General features: G+C 46.6%; 1 protein-coding gene across 4 annotated transcripts in view; it reads left to right on the top strand.

The window, feature by feature from the left end:
• The window catches only part of LDLRAD3 (low density lipoprotein receptor class A domain containing 3), a 256,513-nt gene that overhangs the window by 229,300 nt on the left and 2,976 nt on the right, over positions 1 to 24,237 (top strand). For 2 of the 4 annotated variants that reach the window (XM_082628187.1, XM_082628185.1), the window contains exon 5: positions 22,229 to 22,574. In XM_082628187.1, the coding sequence (XP_082484313.1) occupies positions 22,229 to 22,574 (346 nt within the window). Of the gene's footprint in view, positions 1 to 22,228; positions 22,901 to 24,237 lie in introns of those variants that run through there. The other 2 variants (XM_082628186.1, XM_082628184.1) reach the window with 1 other exon arrangement.

Below are 24,237 nucleotides of genomic sequence, written 5' to 3'. Positions count from 1 at the left end.
ATTTGGGGGCTGAATGTGTTTATGGGTGAACTTGCTGAAGTAAGACAGAAGCGTTTTACAATGTGCATGTCAGAGGAAAATCAGAGGGTCTGGGCAGGACATCCCGGGTACCTCTCCATCATAAATACCACATTACAGGTGAGTCAGGCCTGAGCCAAATCTCTATGCTGTGTCAAGTGCGGCATTAAAAGATGAGGAAACTGAGGCATGAAGTCAGGCAGTTTTCCAGAGTCAGAGAGCCCGCTGGCCAGGGGCTGCACCGGTCCAGTCCCGCTCCTTCTCCTGTTCCCATGTCCCTCCGGGGATGTACAGTGGAGCTGAACTCATGGGGCTAGTGTTCTTCTCCAGTCATTTTTTAGTTTTCTTGTTGTCATTGGAGTTTCTTTGTTAATGGTTTCAGTTTTCCTCTGGTTATACATTTATGAAGTTTTCCCAGAGTATCATTTCACTGCTTAAACTTTCCCGTCTCCTGCCAGGCAGCCCATTTAGGCTGTTATGTCAGCACTTGCTCTGCAGAAGTCTGTGAAGAGCTAAGGGCCACAGGCTCACGCTGCCTGTCCTTGTGCACCCCAGCTCTAATACACATCCCCATCTTCCTCCCCAGGCTCCCATATCCTTCCTCATCTTCATAAATAAGTGACCCGACTTCTCTGGAACTAAGATTTATATTTTCCAAGCTCAGCTGGGGCTCAAGATCAATGGTCTGTTCAATATGGGTTTACCTTATTCTTCATTCTAACAAATCCTATGAATTTAGAATAAGGTAACAAAACTCTGGTCCCTTCTTGGTCTCAGGAGCATGGAGAGTGCTAAGATTCCTGCCATCATCTGGGCTCATCCACAGGTGACTGTCATCAGTGTGAAAAGCCAAGGGAAGCTCAAAGCTCGCCTCTACATAGAGTATGAAGCCCCAGTGCCCTTTTCCTTTAGCGCCTCTGTTTCCTCCTCTCTGCTTCTTGAAATATGGCTTTCAAGGAGTAGGCCGGTCAGAGGCGTCACAGGGCCAGCCCTATCACTGTTTTGACCCCCAATCGTGTCCACATTGAAAGGCTGTTTATACAGCATCTTTTAACCACAAAGAGAGCCCATGATGGTGGAAATGCCACAAATGACTGTATCTTTAGCTTAAGACTCAGGGTTGAAGGGTCTTCTAAACCAAAGGACTCAGGAAGGTCTGCAACATCTTCTCGTATTCCCTCAGAGTCTTCAGAGAGCAAAAAAGGGTTAAGAACTTGTTTATCTGCCGTCAGACAAGATGCTTCAGAATAGCGTCAGCTTGAGTCTGTACTGTTGAGACCACAAGAGGAGTTTGTAATCATGACTGATCATGAGGCTTCCTCCTCTGAAACCAATAAAAAGTACAATTAGCCAAGTCTTCCTATATCTCCCTCATTTGTGTGCTCAGTTAGTACAGTTGGACATAGATGCTGTTGCTAGAGGAGCTTCGCTGGTTATGATAGGGTGGCCAGCAAACCCTCAGAAATGAGGAGGATTATTTATTTATTTATTTATGGCTACATTGGGTCTTCATTGCTGTGCACGGGCTTTTTGTAGTTGCAGTGAGCAGGGGCTACTCTTCATTGCGGTACACAGGCTTCTCATTGCGGTGGCTTCTCTTGTTGCGGAGCACGGAACCTAGCGCGTGCTGGCTTCAGTAGTTTTGGCACACGGGCTCAGTAGTTGTGGCTTGCGGGCTCTAGAGAGCAGGCTCGGTAGTTATGGCACATGGGCTTAGTGGCTCCGTGGCATGTGGGATCTTCCCGGACCAGGGCTCGAACCCGTGTTCGAGCCCTGCATTGGCAGGCGGATTCTCAACCACTTTGCCACCAGGGAAGCCCTAGGAGTAAAATATGAATTGACGTGAATTTTGTCGATGCTCTTGCCTGGAGATTTCTGCTCCCTGAGTCTTTGGTAAAGGTTCAAGGTTGGCATTAACACCAGTATCCCCTTGTTGCTCTAGGTGGAAACATCCCAGAAGGAGCATTTGATATATAAAAACAGCAGAATTAAGCTAGAGGCCCTTAACTTTCGGTCTAGAGTTATTTTTTATTTCCTTTAAACTTGGAGATTCTGAGATTGGAGAGGAAGATCATGGGGAATCCAGAAAATTCGATCCTGGTTAGAGAAGGGAACATTCATTCATGAAATATTGAGTGGTGATAATAATGCTCATAATAGCTAATACTGTCTATGGTAGGTGCTGTGACTGTCAGTAGAGCCTAAACCCCTAATTTAAAGCTTATTATTATTTACTGGTTCCACAGATATTATAGAGAACCTACTATATGTGTGTAAAGCTGAATTTAGTGCTTACAAGAGAGAGGGATAGGTTATAAACATGATTGAGACAGGAATCTAGCCCTCAAGAAATTTAGGGTTGTCTGTACGGGAAAGTAGCTATATCAGTAAGTCTGCAACAAGGGAGGGAAGGAGGAGGGTCATGACATGGATCAGGTGAATCGCAGGGGGAGGCTGAGGCAGAGAAAAGTTATTTCTAGTTGGAGAGCCTGGGAGAGAAGTCAGGGAGAAAGTGGCTCAGTGGCCATTTGAGTCTTGGAAGGCCAGCCAGGATGTGGACAGGAGGTCATGTTGGAAAGGACATAGCAGGCCAAGAGAGCTGCAGTTCCAGGAAGGAAGGACTGCTAAAAACATCTACCTGTAGAGCCTTGTAACTAGAAAGACTGCTTTCCACTCTAAGCTCTTCTAAAGCATGATTTGATTTTGCCCTTTGTACACAAGTACCTCTGGCTCAGGGTGTCTCCTGAGGTAGTTTATGCTGTTGGCTGGACTGTGGTCTCATCTGAAGGCTCGTCCAGGGGAAGCTTGGACTCATGTAGTTGTCAGCAGGGTTCAGTTCCCTGTGGGCTGCTGGAATGAGGGCCTCAGCTCCCTACTGGTGGGCTGTTGGCTGGAGGCCTCCCTCAGTTCTGTCCCATGTGGTCTTCTCCATAGGGCATCTCCCATCATGGCCCTCAGAGCAGGTGAGCGAGGGAGTGAGAGAGAGAGAGAGAGAGAGAGAGGAAGAGAGAGAGCATCTAAGACAGAATAAAGCCACAGTCTTTTTACAATCTAATATTGGAAGTGACAGCTCATCATTTCTGCCATATTCTATTCATTAGAAGTAAGAAGATAAGTCTAACCCCAATTCACAGGAAAGGGATCACACAAAAGCAAGAACCCTAGGAGGAGAGAATCAGAGGGCCCATCTTAAAGGTGGCCCACCACCCTGGGTGACGGGGAAGGAGCAACAGGACCCAAGGTCAGAGAGAATGTGGGGAGCTGCTCAGGGAGGGCTTTGTAAGTCTTCGTAAAGATTTTAGGTTTTAACAATTACAGAAGTGTGAAATGACCCGTCTATAAGGATTTTTCATTGTAAAAGGTTATAATATGAAAAGATTGGAAATAGATCCAAATGCTCACCAAATGAGTTTTGGTTAAACAAATGATGGCACATCTCTACAAATAGCACATTACAAAGAGCAGCTATTCATTACAAAAAGTCAGAGTTGATTCCAGGCCTGGGGCTGGGAAATGCAAGATGAGCCTGAAACATCCCCTACCAGAAAGTAAACAAGTAGTCAAACAGACAAACAAACAGAATCATAGGGGTACTTTGAAAGGTTCCAGGAGGCAACCCAGAAAGCTCCCTGTGGCCAAAGTTGAAACGACCTGAACGACAAATTAAATAATAATAGGACTGGAGTCTAGCTCAGAGAGTGAAATAAATATTCATGAGTCCATCCGATGTAAATAAATAACCAATTAAATAAATAAATGGGAGGAAGGGGCAAAGCTTCCTTACAGAAAAATTCCAGTTAATGAATGTAGAAGGAAGGAGAGAAAGAGAAAATCACCATTAGGACAACACAGTAATAATTGCTGCAGGCAAAATCCAGGATGAATGCTAAAATTAGGGGGTGAAAGTTTAAGCAGAAGCAGGGTATTTGCATAGTTTCAAAGGATCTCCTCCAAGATATTAATTAACTACAAAAGGAAAAAGTAACTTTACAGCATAGAATCTTGGCAGATACCACCTTAAATTAATCAAATGATCATGGTTAACATCCTCAATAAATACACAGCAGGCATCCCCTGACGAGACACACAGAGAAGGGCCCATTACCTCTGTGATATTCTTCTTAATAATGTATATAACTACTAGGCCTCTTCAAAAGTGTCAAGGTCATGAAAGATAAGGAAAGACTGAGAAACTGTCACAGGTTCACAGAGTCCAATGTAGCATGGGATTCTGGATTGGATGCTAGGACAGAAAAAGAACATTAGTGAGGAAATCTGGCAAAATCTGAATAAATCCTATCATTTAGTTAATATAATTGTTCCAAGGTTAATTCTTAGTTGTGACAGTCATTCTATGGTTAGTTAAGGTGTTAACATTAGGGAAAGCTGTCTGTGGGGTATGTGGGCACTCTACTATTTTAGTAACTCTTCTATAAATCAAAACTGATCTCAAAATAAAAAAAAATTTAGGGCTTCCCTGGTGGTGCAGTGGTTAAGAATCCACCTGCCAATGCAGGGGACATGGGTTCAAGCTTTGGTCTGGGATGATCCCACATGCCGCGGAGCAACTAAGCCCATGTGCCACAACTACTTAGCCTGTGCTCTATAGCCCACGAGCCACAACTATTGAGCCAGCGAGCCACAACTACTGAAGCCTGCACGCCTAGAGCCCGTACCCGGCAACAAGAGAAGCCACCACAATGAGAAGCCCGTGCACCACAATGAAGAGTAGACCCCGCTCGCTGCAACTAGAGAAAGTCCGCACGCAGCAATGAAGACCCAATGTAGCCAAAAATAAATTTAAAAAAATAAAATAAAGTTTAAAAAAGCATATAGTCAGTGCTGTATAGGTAGTTATTAAATGGGCAAAATGTTACTTGCTTTTTTTAAAAAATTATGTAGTTCATTAGGTGAAAAAAATTTTAATTACCATAGTGTCCAAGATAATAGATATTTGCTAATATATGTCTGGAATATTTCTGGAAGCCTACACATACGTGTGTGCACACACACATACTCACTGGTACCAGTAGTTGCGTCTGAGGAGGGGAATGTGGTGTCTAGGAGACAGATGGGGAAACAGACTAACTTTTCTCTACAAATCCTTTTTTACCTGTTGAGTTTGGAACCATGCATATATTGCCTATTCAAAAAATAAATGTTAAAAACCTAAGCAGCCGTGGTAGCCCTGAGGTTCCCAGGGGTCCTTGTCCATTGCCCAATAACTCCCAGCCCATAGCTGTTCCCAGAATCCCCTGGCACCCCGGCTGGCCCCCAGCAGATGTTCAGTAAATGGTTAATGAATAAGTGGGTGTCCTCCACTGTCGGCACATCATAGGATTCATCTTTGTGTCACATCTGTCCTTCTGGGTCCTCTTATTTCTCTTCCTAAGGAGGCCAGCTTGGGCCCTCTGTCAGTGACAGAAGCTTTGATTTCTCCCCTTGCTTATTTTAACACATCCCCATTAATACTTAAAAATGCTTGCCTGAGCTCTCCAGCCTGTCTTTGGTATCTGGAGAGCGTTTGACAGGGATACACGGATTGTAAAATGGCCCTGGGGATACGTGGTGATTATTTCCTCTTTAAAGAATCTGGCAGGTCATGGAATCCTCCACTGCCCCAGACCCTGTAAGTTATTCACCTATTATGGAAGAGCCATGTTCAGAGACCCACTTCCCGGGAGGTCCTCAGGTGTTGGAATGGAGCTTCCAGCACCTCGTCTTGGAGAACATTAAAACCTCCAGCCAAGGGCTTCCCTGGTGGCGCAGTGGTTGAGAGTCCGCCTGCCGATGCAGGGGACACGGGTTCGTGCTCTGGTCCAGGAAGATCCCACATGCCGTGGAGTGGCTAGGCCGGTGAGCCATGGCCGCTGAGCCTGCGCGTCCAGAGCCTGTGCTCCGCAACGGGAGAGACCACAACTGTGAGAGGCCCGCGTACCGCAAAAAAAAAAAAAAAAACACCTCCAGCCAACCTTCATCTCAGGAAGCATAGATACTTACCATCCAAGCACCTCTCAGAAGACAGGATTGCAGAGTCAGGCAATATTACCTAACCAGTCAGGGAGGTGGTGGTAGCAGAGAACAGACAGATTTTTAACCATTCAAGGTTTTTCATATCCAAGATTGAGGCCAAATTTGCCACGTCCTGTAGGAACATTTTAGTCACTTACTTCCATAGACAACAAAAAGTCAGAGCTGGTGAAGGCCGGGCTGGGAAGGGCTGTGCTTGATTTCTTCCTTGACTTCTTGGTTTCACCACTGACTTTCTGTAGTGGTTGCAGGCACCTTATCATGACTGCCACATTTGGGGTATTAGAGTAACTTCCCAAAGGGACTGTGCTCTGATAACAGCAGCCGGTATCCCTCTTAGCTCGTTGCTTATTACAGTGTTCATCTGCTCAAGGATTTAAAATTAGACTTGTGTGGCCAGTCAGTATTTTAGGCTTTGTGGGCCCTAGAGTTGATTGTCAGAACTATGCAACCCAGCCTTGCAGCACAAAAGCAGAAACGGACAGTACATAAATGAAAAAAGCTGTGTTCCAGTAAAACTTTATTTATAAAAACAGGCAGTGGGCCAGACTTCACTGACCTCTTAGCTAAAGCCTGGGGTACCAGAAGGTAAATGGCTCAAGATCAGGTTGTGGAAGAGTTGAGGGCCAGATTAGAGAGGCCTCTCCGGGCCATTGTTAGGAGGTTGGATTTTGAGTACAATGAGCAGCCATCTTATTTACTTCCTTAAAAAGAACTTTCTAGATGCTGTGCAGAAAATCAATTGGAGAGGAGCAAGGGTGGAAATTGAGAGGCCAGCTAGGAAGTTCTTGTGCTAATCCATTCCACAATTTGGAAGCCGAATTAGCAAAACCTGCCTTTGGATATGGGTCGGCCATGAATGGAAAAGCGTTGGACATGAATGGAAAAGAAAAGGCGAAGACAGAGCTGATGCTGGGACTTCCAGCTCTAGGGTGGCTCGGGATGCCATTGTGAGGTCGTAATTGATATTTGATGGCATTTGTCTTCTCAGCCCCGTGCTAATGAGATTTTATTTGCAGCAACTATGGCATGCCTCAGATAGAATTTTCCTCTCACCAGTTTTTAGGGTTAGCTTTTCCCTGCAGTGCTATCTGTTTATGGTTCTACGGCACTCACAAACTGATCAAAGCATCCCACTTAATTTAGCAGTATTCCACTCTGGCCGCTGACACTACAGGCTCAATAAACCATTGTATTGTGACTCTCCAAGCCTTATCACCAGACCCAAAACCAACTGACCATCGAGTTCAAAGAATGTCTGCTAAGCATTTAATTTTGCAACTTCCACCAACCACGCCAGGTATATAGATACAGTAAGCCATAGAAACAGTAATTACGTACAGCCCTCCTTATTCAGCAAATTCCAGGAGGCACTTATATCCATTTCAAGCACGTTGCCTGCAGGAGCAGCCAGGATGTCATATGCAGGAGCCTGCGTTGGCTGAAGCCACTCTGTACACAAGAGAGAGGGGCCCCTTTGATGGTTAGAATGATTAGAACATTGATCCCGATGTCGCACGCCTCTCCCCTGCCAGCTCCCATTGGCTTTTGCTTTTTGTGGTCTGCAGTAGAAGACGTAGCATAGAACTACAGTACCCCCCTCACTGCATGCACTCTTCTGTTGATGTTTGTGAAGCCATTACACAGTTGAGCAGAGTTCTAAAAATGCCACAGCTCCCAATTACCTTATCACTGAGTTTTGGTAGCAATCTGAATTTCTTTTTTTTTTTTTTTAAATCCCTTTTCCACCTTAAATAGCCAATTAAGTTCCTTACCGTCCAGCTAATTGTGTGATACTGCCCTGGGCTGGCTTCTTAGCAGAGGCCATTCATCACCACCTCATTCTCTGGCTGATCATTGGTGTTCTTCCTCATCAGAGCCAGAGAACGAGCTCTGAGCATGCACAGCAGCTCTTGGCAGGCTTCTGAGAGCTCTGGATCACGGTGGGGGCTTTCCTCCCTACTAAGCCGCCCTCCTCGCGGTGAGCAGCTTGTAAATTAGGGGCTACTGGTAACAGTTGGCTGGCTCAATAGCGTTTGTTGAAAATGCAGGGCCTTTTAGGGACATTTCCTGTCCCCTTTGACCAAGGGTGGGCAAATGTGAGAGGTGGGGAGGACAAGAGCCCCTGGGGTCTCTTGGAATAAGAACCACTGGCATTCCCAGGGAGATATCCACTCATTCTATCTCCAGTCTTAGAACTTTCTCTTTTTTTTCCTCTTTCCCGTTTTGAATGTAATCTTAATGCGCTTGTCTCTTGGCCCTCAATGGTCTTAGAGCCCTAGTTCCCTCCTGGCAGATGGATCCCCTCTCTAATTTTCCTCTGGCTCCAGGCCAGGATGCCTCCTGCTGTGGTCCGTCTGACTCTGGGCAGGCTGGCTGCGAGGATTTTCCCATCACCCTCCTTTCGGTTAATTTTAGAAACTTGCGTTGCCATGACAATGGTTCAGTGGGGTTTTTGTGGTTCTCTTTTGATTTAGTCATTTGCCAGTCTGCCCTTTAAATTAAACTTTTTCAATCCGCATCTAAATTGGGACAGGAGATGTGCTTGGAATGGAGATCCACAAAGGCACAACAGCCCCATGGGATGTTTTTTAAAAAAACAAGGAAAAGTCCAGGTGGATATAGGGAGGCCCTTGGCTTACGATGGCCAAGACAGTTCCTGGACGCTTCCCTGCTTGAGAGGACGTGGCTGCAGGTTGGTAGAGGTGATCCTGGGGGAACCTGGAGAGAAGTGGGGCCCCAGGGCCTGTCCCACGTGAGCATCCCCAGGGTCAGGTCTCTGCTGTTTTGGTTCTGGCACCCCCAGCCGTAAGCACAAGGTCCAACCATCTATCTGGGCTCTGAGTGATAAATGAACATGCCCCCAGCCAGACATCCCTCCTTAACTCTCAGCCTCCATTATCCTAAAATCCTGGCTATTCTGCCTACTTCTCTCTGGGCATCATTTCCTCTTATCCGCCAGTCAGCTCAGGCGTGAAGGGATCAGAGTCTTTGCACAGACAAGAGGAAGTCAGAGCATCAAGCTCACAACTGGTTCACTTGGCTTGGATTTAAAACAGCGGTTTTTAATGTTCTTATCAACTCTGTGGTGGGGCAGGTTTTTAATACTGACATTACAGATGAGGCTTAGAAAGGTGCAGGAGGGACTTCCCTGGTGGCGCAAGTGGTTACTAATCCGCCTGCCAGTGCGGGGACACGGGCTCGAGCCCTGGTCCGGGAAGATCCCACATGCCATGGAGCAACTAAGCCTGTGCGCCACAACTACTGAGCCTGCGCTCTAGAGCCTGCCAGCCACAACTACTGAGCCCGTGTGCCACAACTACTGAAGCCTGCGCGCCTAGAGCCTGGGCTCCGCAACAGGCGAAGCTACCATGGTAAGAAGCCTGCGCACCGCAACGAAGAGTAGCCCCTGCTCACTGCAACTAGAGAAAACCTGCACGCAGCAACAAAGACCCAACGCAGCCAAAAATAAAATAAATAATAAAAATTTTTAAAAAAAAGAGAGAGAAAGACCTGGTTCAGATAAACCTTTTAAAAAGAAAAAAAAAAGAAAGGTGCAGGAAATTGGCCAGCGTCATTCATGGGGTCTGTGGCTGAACCAGAACTCTGAGCCCGTCCATCAAACTTCCATATGTCGGCTGACCATCACACACGCCACCTGTGGTTTTTTGTTTGTTTGTTTGTTTTTTACAACAAACATGGGTCTTCTCTGCAATCCCAGGCTCAGCCAGCTGCCCATCCAATAACAATGTGACTATTTCAGCCCTGGGGGAGGTTGCACATTGCACAGAGTAGATTGCCTCAACAGACTTGTTGAGTGGCACCTGTCCTCGCACCTTGTATAGCTCTGGGTGTGACTGTACGAACCTGGGCTCACGTCTCAGCTCTCACTTCCTTGCTGTGTGACGTGGGGCAAGTGACCTTGCTTCTCACCTGTGGAGTTAACTGAGATCATAACCGTGAAGCACTTGGTGCATAGGGCGCTTAGTCTCACGTGAAAGATGCAACTGCTTCTGGCGGTCTGCAATGCACTGAGACCGAGACTTACAGAGCCACAGGGCTCTGTAGGCTCTGCCCACTTCCTCCAACATGTCCTTCCAGAGCACCACATTGGGTGTAGGGGATACAGCAATGAGTGAGCGGAATCCGGGTGTGCCCACACAGACTTACTTACATTCCAGTAGGAAAGAGATGATTTGGTACAAATACACTGAACAATGACAGGTGGTCACCAGTGCTGTGAAGACAGATAAAACAGGGTAGGGGGTGGGGAGGGATGACAGTGGCCCAGGAAGCCGCCCCATGACACTGACCTAGGAGCAGAGACTTGAGTGGGATAGGGTGTGAGTGATGCAGATGCCCAAGCAGAGGACACAGCAAGGGCAAAGGCCCTGGGGCAGGCATGTGCTTGGTATGTCCTGAAACCACAGCAGGAAGGCCGGTGGGTCTTCAGCAGAAGGAGACAGAGAGGGGCAGGAGTGAAGGTCGGAGTGGTATCAGAGGCAAGATTATTTAGGACTGGGGAGGATATGGTGAGGACTTTGTGGGAAGCCACTGGGGGGTTTTGAGCAGAGGAGTGATATGAGCAAATGAATTTAAGGTTTTAGAAAGAGCACCCTGCAGCCAAGGGCAAGGAGACTGGAGAGCAAGAGTGGGGGCAGGGCAGAGGTGACGTGGCTGGGACAAGGGTGGCAGCGGTGGAGGGTACCAGACGTGGGCATTAGGACTGGGGCTGGTGGTCAGAGTCCTGCTTGGGATCAGATGTATCCTGAGCTCCCCTCTGAGGACTCTGTCCTGTCAGCGCTGGGACCGAAACACAAGACCCCAGTGTGTGCAGAACGAATAGCCCTTCCCTGGGGTGCAGGGGACCAGATCATTGTGTTAGATTTTCTGAAATCTCCAGAAGCCATGAATTTGTTCATGGTCAATAAAACTCCCCCTCGGGGAGTAATGCTTCTATTGCCAGCCCTTTCCCCTAAATTATTCAGAAACTTTTCTGCACTCAGAAGCTCCAAGTGTGCACACTCAGCATTTCCCTGGGTAATAAGGTTTACCAGACTGATGTAGCACCGAGGAACTGATTATGCAGGGGCCACAGTGAACTCGAGGATCCGCAGAACAGACCCCGGGCAGCCTTGGGCTCTTTGCGCATTTGAACAGGATCAGCTCCTGCCTGCTGGGTTTTGTCAGGTGTCAGGATGGCAGGGTGTCGACAACCCTCCCAATGTATGGAATCTCTCATTTCACACGCAGGAGCTGCTGCACAGTCCGGGGCTCCTGGTGCTTGGCCAACTTCAGTCAGTGATGGGGATGCTGACCCAGAACTGGGTGTGGCCTGGGAGGCAGGTGCCTGTGCTGCACAGAGGACGAGGGGCGCTAGGCAGTCGCCCCCCACTTCCCGCTTCTTAAGTTAGCAGCGACAGCCGCAGAGCTTCCTCCAACAGCTTACCCAAAGGCCAGGGATGCCCCGTGACCTATGGAAAGACAACTTCCGCAATGAGATGTATGTTCTGTCCATCTCAGCAAAGCACCAGGGTTGGTGAAATAGCCACATCATCTCAGGAAGCATCACAGTACACATTTACCTGGTAAAGGCTCTGAAAAGTCCCATAATGATAGCTATTAATATCTAGGCTTTGTTGAGTATTTACTATGGGCCAAAGTTCTAAACTCTTTTTTTTAATGTATTTTCTCTTTTTATCCATAAAACAACCCTGTGAGGTGAACTCTACTATTATCCCGTTTCACAGATGAGGATTTTGAGGCACAGGAGGTAGAGTAACTTGTCCTAGGTCACACAGCCAGCAAAGCCGAGGATTGAATCTGGACAGTTTGGTTCCAGAGCCTGCACTCTGAACAGCTACAAAGAAAGTGGTTTAATTTGTCTAATCCACTTTTTCTCATACCTCTTTGACCAAGGTACACTTTGTCATGAAATACCTCTTACATCTCACAGAAGACATTTCAGAATATATTGATCAGAGTCATTGGAGTTATTGGAGCAATGATTCCATTGCTGATCATTGCTCATTGCTTTGATAAGCAATGACTTATCACTTATCCAAGAGAGATAAGGTCAGTGACAACTGGACAGGACAAGTGGGAAAGGGGAGGGGAGGGCATATAGACCTACCTGGGACAGGGTGGTGACTTCTGGCATCAGACTCCTGGGCACAAATTCTAGTTGTACCACTTGTTTGCTTTGTGACCTTCAGTAAGTTACTTAACCTCTCTGGGCTTCAGTTTCCCCATCTGTTAAAAAAGGGTTGTCGTAAGGTTGAAGTGAGATCATGCATACAGGACGAAGATTAGCAGTAGGGGGCCCAGTTCTCATGCCTCAGCTTCAAGGTTGCCCTCATCTTTTTTTGTTGTTGTTTTGCGGTACGTGGGCCTCTCACTGTTGTGGCCTCTCCCGTCGCGGAGCACAGGCTCCGGACATGCAGGCCCAGCGGCCATGGCTCACAGGCCCAGCCACTCCGCGGCATGTGGGATCTTCCCGGATCGGGGCACGAACCCGTGTCCCCTGCATTGGCAGGCGGACTCTCAACCACTGCGCCAGCAGGGAAGCCCTGCCCTCATCTTCTTATTCAATGTTTGACTCTTTCTGTAAATGGAGACATTGTGAATTACTGTGTTTCAAAGTCAGTTTACAGATATCAAAGAATACGTGTGGAATACCTACTGTATTTACAAGGCTGCATTTGGCCCTGAGTAGGGCTCCAAGAAGGGGAGAGCCCAGCCTTTGCCCACCAGGAACTCCTCTTCATGGTGGGAGACAGGGGTAAATATGAAAGAAAGTCATATGTAAAGAGCAGGGATTCTGGAACCAGACTGGCTGGGTTTCTCCCTGTTCCCTCTCTGATTAGCTCTAACAAAGCTATTGATCATAACCCAGGCGCACGGAGGACTCGGGCAAGTGACCTAACCTCCCTGCTCCCCCATTTCCTCCTCTGTAAGATAATGGTCTACTTCACAGGATGGTGTCTTTGGGTCCCAGGGCCACCAAAACAAATTGCTACTACCTCAGTGGCTTAAAACAACAGAAATTTATCATCTCACAATTCTGGAGACCAGAAGTCCAAAATGCAGGTACTGTCAGGGTTGGTTCTTTGTGGAGGCTCTGAGGGAGCATCACGTCTCTCTCCTCGCTTCTGCTGGCTGCCTGCAATTCTTAGTGTTCCTTGGCTTGGGGGCTGCAAGATTCCAGTCTCTGTTTCCATCTCTGTATGGCCTTTTCCCTTGTCTGTTTCTGGGTCTTCCCCTTTTCTGTCCCTCATAAGGACACTCTGAGAGTCCACCCTAATTCATCTCAAAATCTTTACCTTAATTATATCTTCAGAGTTCCTTATTCCAAAGAAGGTCACATTCTGAGGTTCCTAGTAGACATATCTTTTGGGGGGACACCATTCAACTCACTGCAGATAGTTTAAGGATTACAAAATCAGAGGTCGTATGTGTAAACACATAAGATATTGCTGATAGGATGAGAGCTGCAATGATAATCATTATGATTATGACTGTTTTTGAGTTCACAGCAAACATGGATGGTGGTTGTGAGTATTATTGTATTATTATTTCTTTCAAATCAGGAGTGGGCCACAGGTCACAAAGCAAATGGCAATGCAACACTCCCAACTCTGGACTTCTCTCCCCACATCCTCCGGGGGTTGGTACTGGGAAACCAAGGTGGGGAAGGCTGCAGAGTCTGAAGGCGTGGCTGGGGAGGGTGATGTGAGCCATTCAGGGTCCTGGATGTGAAGAATTTTATAAGAATGACACAGCGACAGAGCTGGGTCGTGTTCAATCTGATGAGAGTATTGCAGAAGGGTTAGAGGACCAAGAGACTAAAGATAGTAAAAGACCACAGCGAGGTTTCTCTTCCTGGCCTGGGCCTGATGGAGACCAGAAGCAGAGTCTAGAGAAGCACTGCACAGCAGCAATCGACCACGCTTGGTGGCTCAGTGTGGACAGAGAAATGGAGAGCATTCAAGACAGCCCCGGAGACTAGATGGCCAAGGAAATGCAGTCCGTCCTAAGAAATCGTTGCACCAGTGACCACAGACTAATTTACTCAACCTCTGGGTTGGGCACTGAGTATAGATGTAGGCCAGCAAGCCTGGTCCTCCCCTCATGGCTCTCATGGTCTGGTTGGTCTGCCTGAATGTTGTTGTGGCATTGTTTGTCAGAGCGCCAAAAAAAAAAAAAAAAAAAGCAACCAAAATGTACATCAGTAGGGAATTGGTGAAATTGTGGTGTGCCTGTATAATGGGATATTACATAGCTCCTTCTTCACAAAGGTGTGCGTGACTGAGGAAGATGTCCATTTGTAGAAATGTCTGTACAGCATGAAGAAAAGCACGTGTGTACATACACAAAGAAGAGCTTTGAGGGATCTATACTTAGTGGGTCAGCAAACTACGGCCAGTGGGTTGAATCTGATCTGCTGCCTGCTTTTTGTTTGTTTGGTTTTGTTTTTTTAATCTTGCATTTTATTTGACCCCTCAGTTTTTGAAGCAATATCTAGATGATGTTCTTTTTTTTTTTTTTTTTTTTTTTTGTGGTACGCGGGCCTCTCACTATTATGGCCTCTCCCATTGCGGAGCACAGGCTCCGGACGCGCATGCTCAGCGGCCATGGCTCACGGGCCCAGCCGCTCCACGGCATGTGGGATCTTCCCGGACCGGGGCACGAACCCGTGTCCCCTGCATCGGCAGGCGGGCTCTCCACCACTGCGCCACCAGGGAAGCCCTAGATGATGTTTTAAAATAACTTTTGATCTATGAAAATTATGTATAGTTACATGGTTATTCAGGCTTAATGAAGATATTCAGGCATTTTTTACACATAAAAGATGTCAAGAAATAAGATCTTCCTGAAACTGAATTAAAAGAACACTTACAATGAAATCAATTGTAAAATGTAATAATTGTTTTCTCGGCCTTAGCTGGAAGTTTTAAGAACTATTATCTCTTCCTGAAGGATTATTAATGTGAAGTTAATACATTCCTAAAACATTTTTCCTTGCTAAAATCTAATGCATGGTCACCTACATGCATGTAATACAAACATAATTCTCAAAATAAGAGAAGATAAACAATGGCTTGGAGAAATCTATGAAATGATACTTTCTCAGCGTTTGGTCTGGCAGGCTGTCTTTTTAAATCAAGTTTGGGACACAAGTACACTCATTCATTGATGTACTATTTGCAACTGCTTTTGCACTACAGAGGCAGAGTTGAGTGGTTGTAGCTGAAACTGTATGGCACACAGATCATAAAATATTTACTGTCTGACCCTTGACAGAAAATTTGCCAACCCCTAGTATACACCAAGCTGTGAACTATTTTTTTTCTAGTAGGTGTAAGGGGGGGAGGGAGAGGTTGTCTGCCATGAACATTTCTATATTACTTTAAATTTTAATTATAATATATTTTTGTAATCAGAAAAATTCAATTTGGAAGAAAAGAGAGCATGGAGGACTCACACTACCTGATTTTGAGACTTGCTATAAAGCTGCAGTTCTCAAAACAATTACTGGCATAAGGATTGGCATGTAGCTCAATCAGACAGAATAGATCATTTAGAAATAGACCCAGCCTTGTGTGCGCAATTGATTTTCAACAAAGGTGCCAAGGTAATTCAATAAAAAAGGATAAGCTTTTCAACAAATGGTCCTGGAACAATTGGATATCCAAAGGGATGGGGAAAAAGGACATTGAACTTCACCTTGTACCATAAACAGAAATTAACTTGCGATGGATCATAGTTATAAATGTAAGAGCTAAAGCTACAAAACGTCTCTTAGGCAAAGATTTCTTGGATAGAATACAAAAAACACAGAACACGAGAGAAATAATTAATACAACGGACTTCATAAAAAAATTTGAACACTTATCTTCAAAAAGACACAGTAAAGTAGATGAAAAGCCAAGCCACAGTCTGGGAGAAAATATTTGCAAGACACACATCTGGAAAAGAACTTGTCTCCCAGAACATCTAAAGGACTCTTACTACTCAATAATAAGTAGTCAGACAACCCAATTCTAAAATGGGCAAGAGATTTAAATAGGTGTTTCACCAAAGAAGATACACAGATGGCAAATCAGCACATGAACAGATACTCGACATCATTAGTCATTGGGAAATGCAACTTAAAACCTCAGTGAGATACCACTTTGCACCTGTGAGCATGGCTGAACTTGAAAAGGCTGGCTGTGTTACATGCTATGAGGATGCAGAGCAACTGGGAGAAGGCTAAGTGCTATAGCCACCTTGAAACACAGTGTGATAGTTTTTTATAAATTAAGCATACACTTCCCATACGACCCAGCAGCCTGCCCCTAGGTATATACCCACCAAAATAGGAAAATATATGTCAGCACAAAGATATGCATTCCAGAAACTGGAAACAACCACTTCCCTCCCTTAACTGGTGGACGGGTAAACAAATTGTGTTGCATCCAAACAATGAATACTGCTCAATGGTCCAAAGGAATGAAATAGCAATACTCAGAGAAACCTTGGTGCACCTCAGAAGCATTATGCCAAGTGGAAGAAGCCACACACAATAGGCTACTTACTAAATGATTCCCTTACCTGACTTTCTGGAAAAGATGAATCTATTTGGACAGAAAAGAGATCAGTGATTCCCAAGTGGCTGTAAATGACGGGAGGGATGGAAATGTTTGATATCTTGCTTGTGGTGGTGCTTATGCAACTGTTACATTTGGTTACAACTCATCTAATTGTACATTTTAAAAGGGTAAGTTTTATTGTGTATCCATTATACCTCACTAAACCTGACTTTTAAAAATATTTACTCTGGAGAAAAGTTAATTTTAAAAATAAACTTTTTAAATAAATTTTTTAAAGAGGAAGTTGAGCTTTCAGGAGAATGGTAAGGCATCCGTTTGAACAGGGCAGTGAACCTTCTACAACAGGAATTCTGGACTCAGGGAGGGGTCCGAGTGAGTGAGTGGCAGTGAAATTCCCCCAGGAGCCCTCACACTACAGGGAGAGAAGGAAGGAAAACAGTAATGAAACCTCTAATCACATCAGCCTGGGCAAAGCCAGAGGAAGAGACAAGATGCTTATTTTTTGACTGGATAAAACAGTATAAATAATACAAAGTAGAAAAGAGTAAACAATGAAAAATACGTCTCCCTCTTGCCTCTCTTCTCCTCCAGTCATACCAGGTCTGTGTGTCCTTCTAGAAATACTCAGAACATTCTCTACTGGACTTTTTGTTGTTGTTGTTCAGCTCATCACGATATCTTTCAGACTGTTTCACATCAGTATATGTAGAGCTGCCCTAGTTTCTTAAATAGGTGTGGTACTGTCTGGATGCACCATCATTTATTTAGCCAGGCTGCAATTGATGGACATTTAGATCTTTCCTGATATATGTGCTATTGTGAACAATGCTTCCATGAATACTTGTATTAAAGAGTTACTTCTCATTTGTGTGAGTATATATATCTGTTAGATTCCTAAGAGTGGAATGGCTGGGTCAAAGGATATGTACTTTTTCTATTTTGATATGTATTGTTAATGTATGTTTGTTATTTTGATCTATACTGTTAACCCCGTCACCACCCTGGGTTGTACCAATTTACCCGCCCACCAACCATGCGTGAATAATTATACCTGTTTTCCCAAGTCCTGGCCAGCAAAATGTGAACTCAGACTTCGCCTTTGCCCAGTCTGAGAGGTGAATAATCGTATCCTGTAGGAAATGTAATTTGCATCTGGAGGAGGGGATCTTTTAAAAGCAAAGGAACCCCAAGTCACAGGTGTCAGTTGGTTTAGTCCTTCTCTCAGTCCAGATAGCACCTCTGTGTGAATTAGAAGAAGGCCGTCCTCCTCAGGATGTTCACCATCTGCTCAAAAACTGTTGTGATTGGGCTTCCCTGGTGGCGCAGTGGTTGAGAGTCCGCCTGCCGATTCAGGGGACGCGGGTTCGTGCCCCGGTCTGGGAAGATCCCACATGCCGCGGAGTGGCTGGGCCCGTGAGCCAGGGCCGCCGAGCCTGCGCGTCCGGAGCCTGTGCTCCGCAACGGGAGAGGCCACAACAGTGAGAGGCCCGCATACCGCAAAAAACCAAACAAACAAACAAACAAAAACTGTCGTGATAACTCCACAGATCTGGGATGACTGAGGTGATGAGCAGCCCTGGAGCCTAGCCTGCTCCACCACGGGCAGCAGCCAGAGCTCCTGGAAGCTCTGAGAGCACCGTGGTCCCTGGTGGTAACCAGATTGCCTGGAATTAATGCAGTAGAAGCTGCAGATACAAGACGGGAGTTCAAGCTGTTTGACAGTGGAGTGTGAGGGCATTAGTTTGAGGGACAGCCAGAATAAATGGAAACTTCATTATCCATGGATTATGCACTTGGAACTCAGGTCCCATGCAACTCTGATATTAGTAATTTGGCCAGCGGGCTCATCAAGCTCTTAAGAAAAGTGAGTCTAGATAATGAATTAATACAAGATGACATTTTACACACAGAGCAGAAAAGAGACCAGGCACCCCTGAGTTATGTAACATCATAATTTCTCGAGCGAATGTGATCACCGATTCTCGCCTGCAAGCATTTTACATTCCATTCACTAAGAGCTCCCTCTTGGATTCTTAAAACCTCAAGTGGTTACATGGAAGTCAGTGTTTTAAAATCTCTGGACCCATTTGTTTTCCATGCGAAAATCCATCCACATTTTTCTTTTAAGAAGTACATCTCGCTGGAAGGAAACTCATTCAGTTCTTATCCTCTATCCGACTCTACCTCCCAAAAGGGGATTCTCCCAGCCTCTCCCTCTGGTCCAGAGGATAAAGGAAAGAATGTGAACGCTAAGAATTCGCATCATTAGTTTGGGATGATGAAAAATCCTGGAGGTGGAAAGCGGTGGTAGTTCCACAACAATGTGAATGTACTTCATGCTGCTGAGCTGCTCACCTAAAACTGGTTAAAATTGCAAACTTTATGTTGCATATGTATTTTACCACAATAAAAAAGAAAAGGGAATCCTTATGTACTGTCAGTGGGAACACAAGTCGGTACAGTCACTGTGGAAAACAGAATGGAGGCTCCTCAAAAATTTAAAAATAGAACTACCATGTGGTCCAGCAATTCCACTTCTGGGTATTTATCCAAAGAAAACAAAAACACTAGTTCAGAAAGATATATGCACCCCCTATGTTCATTGAAGCACTACTTATGGAAACAATCCATTGACAGATGAAAGAATGGATAAAGAAGATATGGTATATGTGTGTATACACACACACACACAGGAATATTGCTCGGCCATTAAAAAAGATGAAATCTCGCCATTTGCTACAACATGGATGTGTACTGTGCTAAGTCAGATATCAGATGGAGAAAGACAAATACTGTATGATTTCACTCATATGTGGAATATAAAATACAAACAAAATAAGTGAACAGACCAAACCAAACAAAATATGTAGATGCAGGGAACAAAGGAGTGGTTACCAGCGGGGCGGGGGTGTGGGAAGAGGGCAAATGGGTAAAGGGGAGCAACTGCATGGTGACAGGTGGAAACAATTTTTGGTGGCGAGCACACTGTAGTGTATGTAGAAGCCGAAATACAATGTTGTACACATGAAACATACATAGTGTTATAAACCAGTGTTACCTCAATAAAAGAAATAGAAACAAAGGAAGGAAGGTAGGATGGGAGGGAAGGAGGGAGGAACAGCATTAACTGAGTACAGACCCTCGCCAGGCACTTTGCTCTCAGCACTTGGTGTGTATGTTGTATTTTATGCTGCCAATAATCCAAGGAGATAGCTACTGCTATTTACGCAGCACCACTGCCATTTTAAAGATGAGGCAGCCTTGGGGCTTCCCTGGTGGCGCAGTGGTGGAGAGTCTGCCTGCCAATGCAGGGGACGCAGGTTCGTGCCCCAGTCCGGGAAGATCCCACATGCCGCAGAGCGGCTGGGCCCGTGAGCCATGGCCGCTGAGCCTGCGCTTCCGGAGCCTGTGCTCCGCAACGGGAGAGGCCACAACAGTGAGAGGCCCAAAGTTAAGTAACTTGCTTGAGCAGCAGCTAGCAGTGATGGCCCCAGAATTCGACCCTTCAGCTCTGTGCTAGAGATGAAATAAAGAGGCTCTTCGACTCTGTGCCAGACACCATCCTACTCACTGGAGATCCATGATGAACAGAGCACGTGCCATCTAGTGATGAGGTGCCCGGGACCCGAGCAGCCAGTGGACGATGCTGCCACTTCCCGTCTACACATTGGCCACTGTGAACCCACTAAAACCTCTTCACGGCTTCAGAGGTTGAACGGGCACAGGGTGTGGTCGCAGACTTGCTCACTTAGGCTGCATTTAGATTATTTTTGCAGCTGGGCCACAGCTGTGGGTAGTTGTGGATCTTCCGCAAAGAAGAGGGCTCCCCCACTTTCTATGAGGAGGGGCCACTCTGGTGTCCTGTGCCAGCCTGGGCCTGGCCACCATTGCCAGGTGTGTCCTGCTGACGGGGAAGCCTCTCCCCTGAGTGTTTGAAGCGTGGCTCCTTAGTACACGTGGAGAGGAGGGGACTGGCAGCCTGCAGGGCTGGGCGCGTACCAGGCCTTCATCCTAGGGCCTCTGAGGAAATGCCTGCCAATTGCCTAGCTGGTCTTGGTAGGGGGCTGCCGGGCAGAGTGTCAGAGGCAAGGCTCTGAAGTCAGACCACAGGGCTCAAATCAGGCACAGCCCCTTACCTCCTAACCCTGTGACCCTGGTCAAGGGACCCAAGCTCTCCAAGCTTCCCTTTCTTCATCTTAAAAAGAAGGCAGTTACAGCACCTACTTCGCGGAGTTGCTGTGAGGCAAGTAGCTGTGATAAAGCACATATTTGTATGTCTTGAACCCCCGCAGTGTGTCAGCTGCTGTTCTAAGTGCTTGATAATTATTCACTCATTTCTTGCTCACGACAGCCCAGTGAGGTGGGGACTAATGCCATCCCCATTTCACAGATGAGGAAATTACAGCACAGAGAGGTTGACCATTTCCCAGAGGGCACACAGCCAGTCAGCTGAATAGCTTGAATTTGAACCTAGTCTGGCTCCAGAGTCCATGATTTCAGCCTGTGCTCTGCTGGCTCTCCATCTTGAAAGCTTGGCAAAGGCTGGGCATTAAATAAATGCTTTGCCCACATAAGGAACCCCAGACACACTGGCCAGTGTTCCTCACATATGTGATATGATAAATTTCCAGAGAAAAACTGATTTCTGTCACTGGAGCTATCACTCCTGTTCCCTGGATATTATATTTCCCGGGGCTGATTTTTTGTAACAACTTTATTGAGGTATAATTTACATGACATAAAATTTGCACGTTTTAACTGTACAACTCAATGAGTTTTAGTAAATGTATCAATTTGCACAGCCATCACCACATCCAGTTTTAGAACATTCCCATCACCCCAGCAAGATCCGTGATGCTCATCACCAGTGAATCCCCATTCCCACCCCCAGCCCCTGGCAATAATTAATCGACTTTTTATCTCTATAAATTTGCCTTTCCTGGACACATATAAGTGGAATCATACACTATGTGGTCTCTTGTGTCTGGCTTATCTTGCTTAGCACGTTTTTTTTTTTTTTTTTTAAACGCACTTTGAATTTTATTTATTTATTTAATTTTGGCTGTGCTGGGTCTTCGTTTCTGTGCGAGGGCTTTCTCTAGTTGCGGCGAGCGGAGGCCACTCTTCATCGCCGTGCGCGGGCCTCTCACAGTCGTGGCCTCTCTTGTTGCGGAGCACAGGCTCCAGACGCGCAGGCTCAGTAGTTGTGGCCCATGGGCCCAGTTGCTCCGCGGCATGTGGGATCTTCCCAGACCAGGGCTCGAACCCGCGTCCCCTACATTGGCAGGTCGACTCTCAACCACTGCGCCACCAGGGAAGCCCGCTTAGCACGTTTTTGAGGCTCATCCATGTTGTAGCATGCACCGGTACTTTTTATGGACAGATTATATTCCGTTGTATGGGCAGCCCACATTTTGTTTATCCGTTCACCGACCCATGGACATTGGGGTGCTTTCCACTTTGCGGCTATCGTGAACCGTGCTCCTGCGAACGCTTGCACTCCCGTCCTGGGACTGACTTCGCGGCAGATGGGTGCGCCGACTTGGTAACCTCTCTCCTTTTCTCTCGCCTCTGGGGCTTCTCAGAACCAGGCAGCGGGCAGGTGTTCGTGACCTCGGAGAACCAGCTCGTGTACTATCCCAGCATCACCTATGCCATCATCGGCAGCTCCGTCATCTTTGTGCTGGTCGTGGCCCTGCTGGCTCTGGTCCTACACCACCAGCGGAAGCGCAACAACCTCATGACGCTGCCCGTGCACCGGCTGCAGCACCCTGTGCTGCTCTCCCGCCTGGTGGTCCTGGACCACCCTCACCGCTGCAACGTCACCTACAACGTCAACAATGGCATCCAGTACGTGGCCAGCCAAGCCGAGCAAAACGCGTCGGAAGTGGGCTCCCCACCCTCCTACTCAGAGGCCCTGCTGGACCAAAGGTGCGTGAGAGAGGCTCGGGGAGGGAGGTCATCCCACGCAGGGGCGGGCGTACATGTGCACGTGCCTGGGATCCTGGTCTTGCCAGGAACCTGCATGCAGCTGCAAAGGCGGAGGCAGCGTTTGACTTCTACTGAGTCTTTGCGAAACGATTCACGTGTAGCATCACATTCAGTCCTCACAGCCACTCATGGAGGGAGGTTCTATATGTGCCTCAGTTTTACAGACGAGAAAACTGAGATTTTTAAGTTACTCATCTGAAGACATACTGCTAGGATCCTGACCAGTTCAGATCCCTCGTCCTCCCCGGTAATGTCACACGGACACAAGTCCAGGACCCTGACCAGCTCTGGGCACTCACCTGCTACCGCAGAACAGTGCCCAGTATATACTCGAGGTTTGGTTCCTATTTGAATGCATGAATGGATGAGTGAGTGAGTGAGTGAACGAATGAGTGAATAAATAAGTTCTTTAACTTTGCTTGGCTTCATCTATAAAATAAAGGAGGTGGCGTAGAGAAGTCTCAAGCTTTGTTAAGCAGTAGAACCTTCATCACAGGTGGAGCTGTACAAGGAACCCCAAAATGTAAAGTTAAAACCCAGCGTTCTGTAGTTGGAGCTGGTAGTGGACCTCATTCCTGCCTGCTCAGCCTTCCTCTCTCCTTTGGTGACCTCCAAGGTACCCAAAGAACCCGCTTTGAAGTCCCGGGACTAGAGCTACCTGAGTCCCCCTTGGTTCTCAGCATCCCCTGCTCAGCGTCCCTCTTCCACTGAGTCCAGGACCCACCAGGTGTGGCACGAGGCATTTTGCAGGCAGTGTTCCCGGGCTAACTGGGCTCCTTGAACCCTCTCCGGTGGCAGCTCTTGTATTATTTAATCTTCCTTTTCCTTCCTCATAAAAGATAAACAAAGCTCCAAGGAGCGGTGCTTAAGGACATCTTCGCAAATAAGCATAAGAACACAAGACCTCACTCATTTAGACCATCCATTGTAGAGCAAGGTTAAAACTGCTGCATCTGGAGACAGAATTCCTGGGTTCAAATACTAGTACTGCTGCTTACTAGTTGTTTGGGATCCTGTGCAAACCATTTAATGCCCCTTTGCCTCAGTTTTCTCCCCAGTACAAGGGGCATGAAAGTAATGGCTCTCTCCTAGAATTCTTGTGAGCATTAAATAAGGGATGTAAGGTAGGTGGCGCAGTGCCTGACTCGTAGTAAGCCTTCCATAAATGAGAGCTGGAAAATAAAATGTCTTATATAACTTATATTTCACTGCAAGCAAGGTGTCATTATTACTCCCTTCTATAGATGGGGAGACTGAGGGTTTGAGAGGATATGCTCTCACCCAAGTCTGCACAGCCAGGAAGAGTTGGCTTTCAGTAAGGACCCCCAGTTCTGTGGACTGTCAGGGGCTCTATCGAAACACCAGGCCAGGTGAATCCCTTCCAAACCACCCAGGATGAGCTGGGGAGTATTTAGAATTCTTCCTACCAAAGGTTGTGGTTTTGGCACTGTCCAGTCGGCACAAGCCAGGCAGAGCATGCTGACCTGTTCCTTTTGTCTTCTTACAAATCACTGGTTTTCCTAGTCCTTGGATTGCCTTTCTCCTTGGAAGGAAAATCTCATTCCCGATGTCAGCATCCGCTCAGAAAAGGGCAGAAGTTGGC

The sequence above is a fragment of the Mesoplodon mirus genome (genome assembly GCF_964341445.2).
Source record: "Mesoplodon mirus genome assembly, chromosome: 7".
Taxonomy (NCBI): Eukaryota; Metazoa; Chordata; class Mammalia; order Artiodactyla; family Ziphiidae; genus Mesoplodon; species Mesoplodon mirus.
The sequence above is the reverse complement of the archived record's forward strand: the minus strand, read 5'-3'. Positions and strand labels throughout refer to the sequence as shown.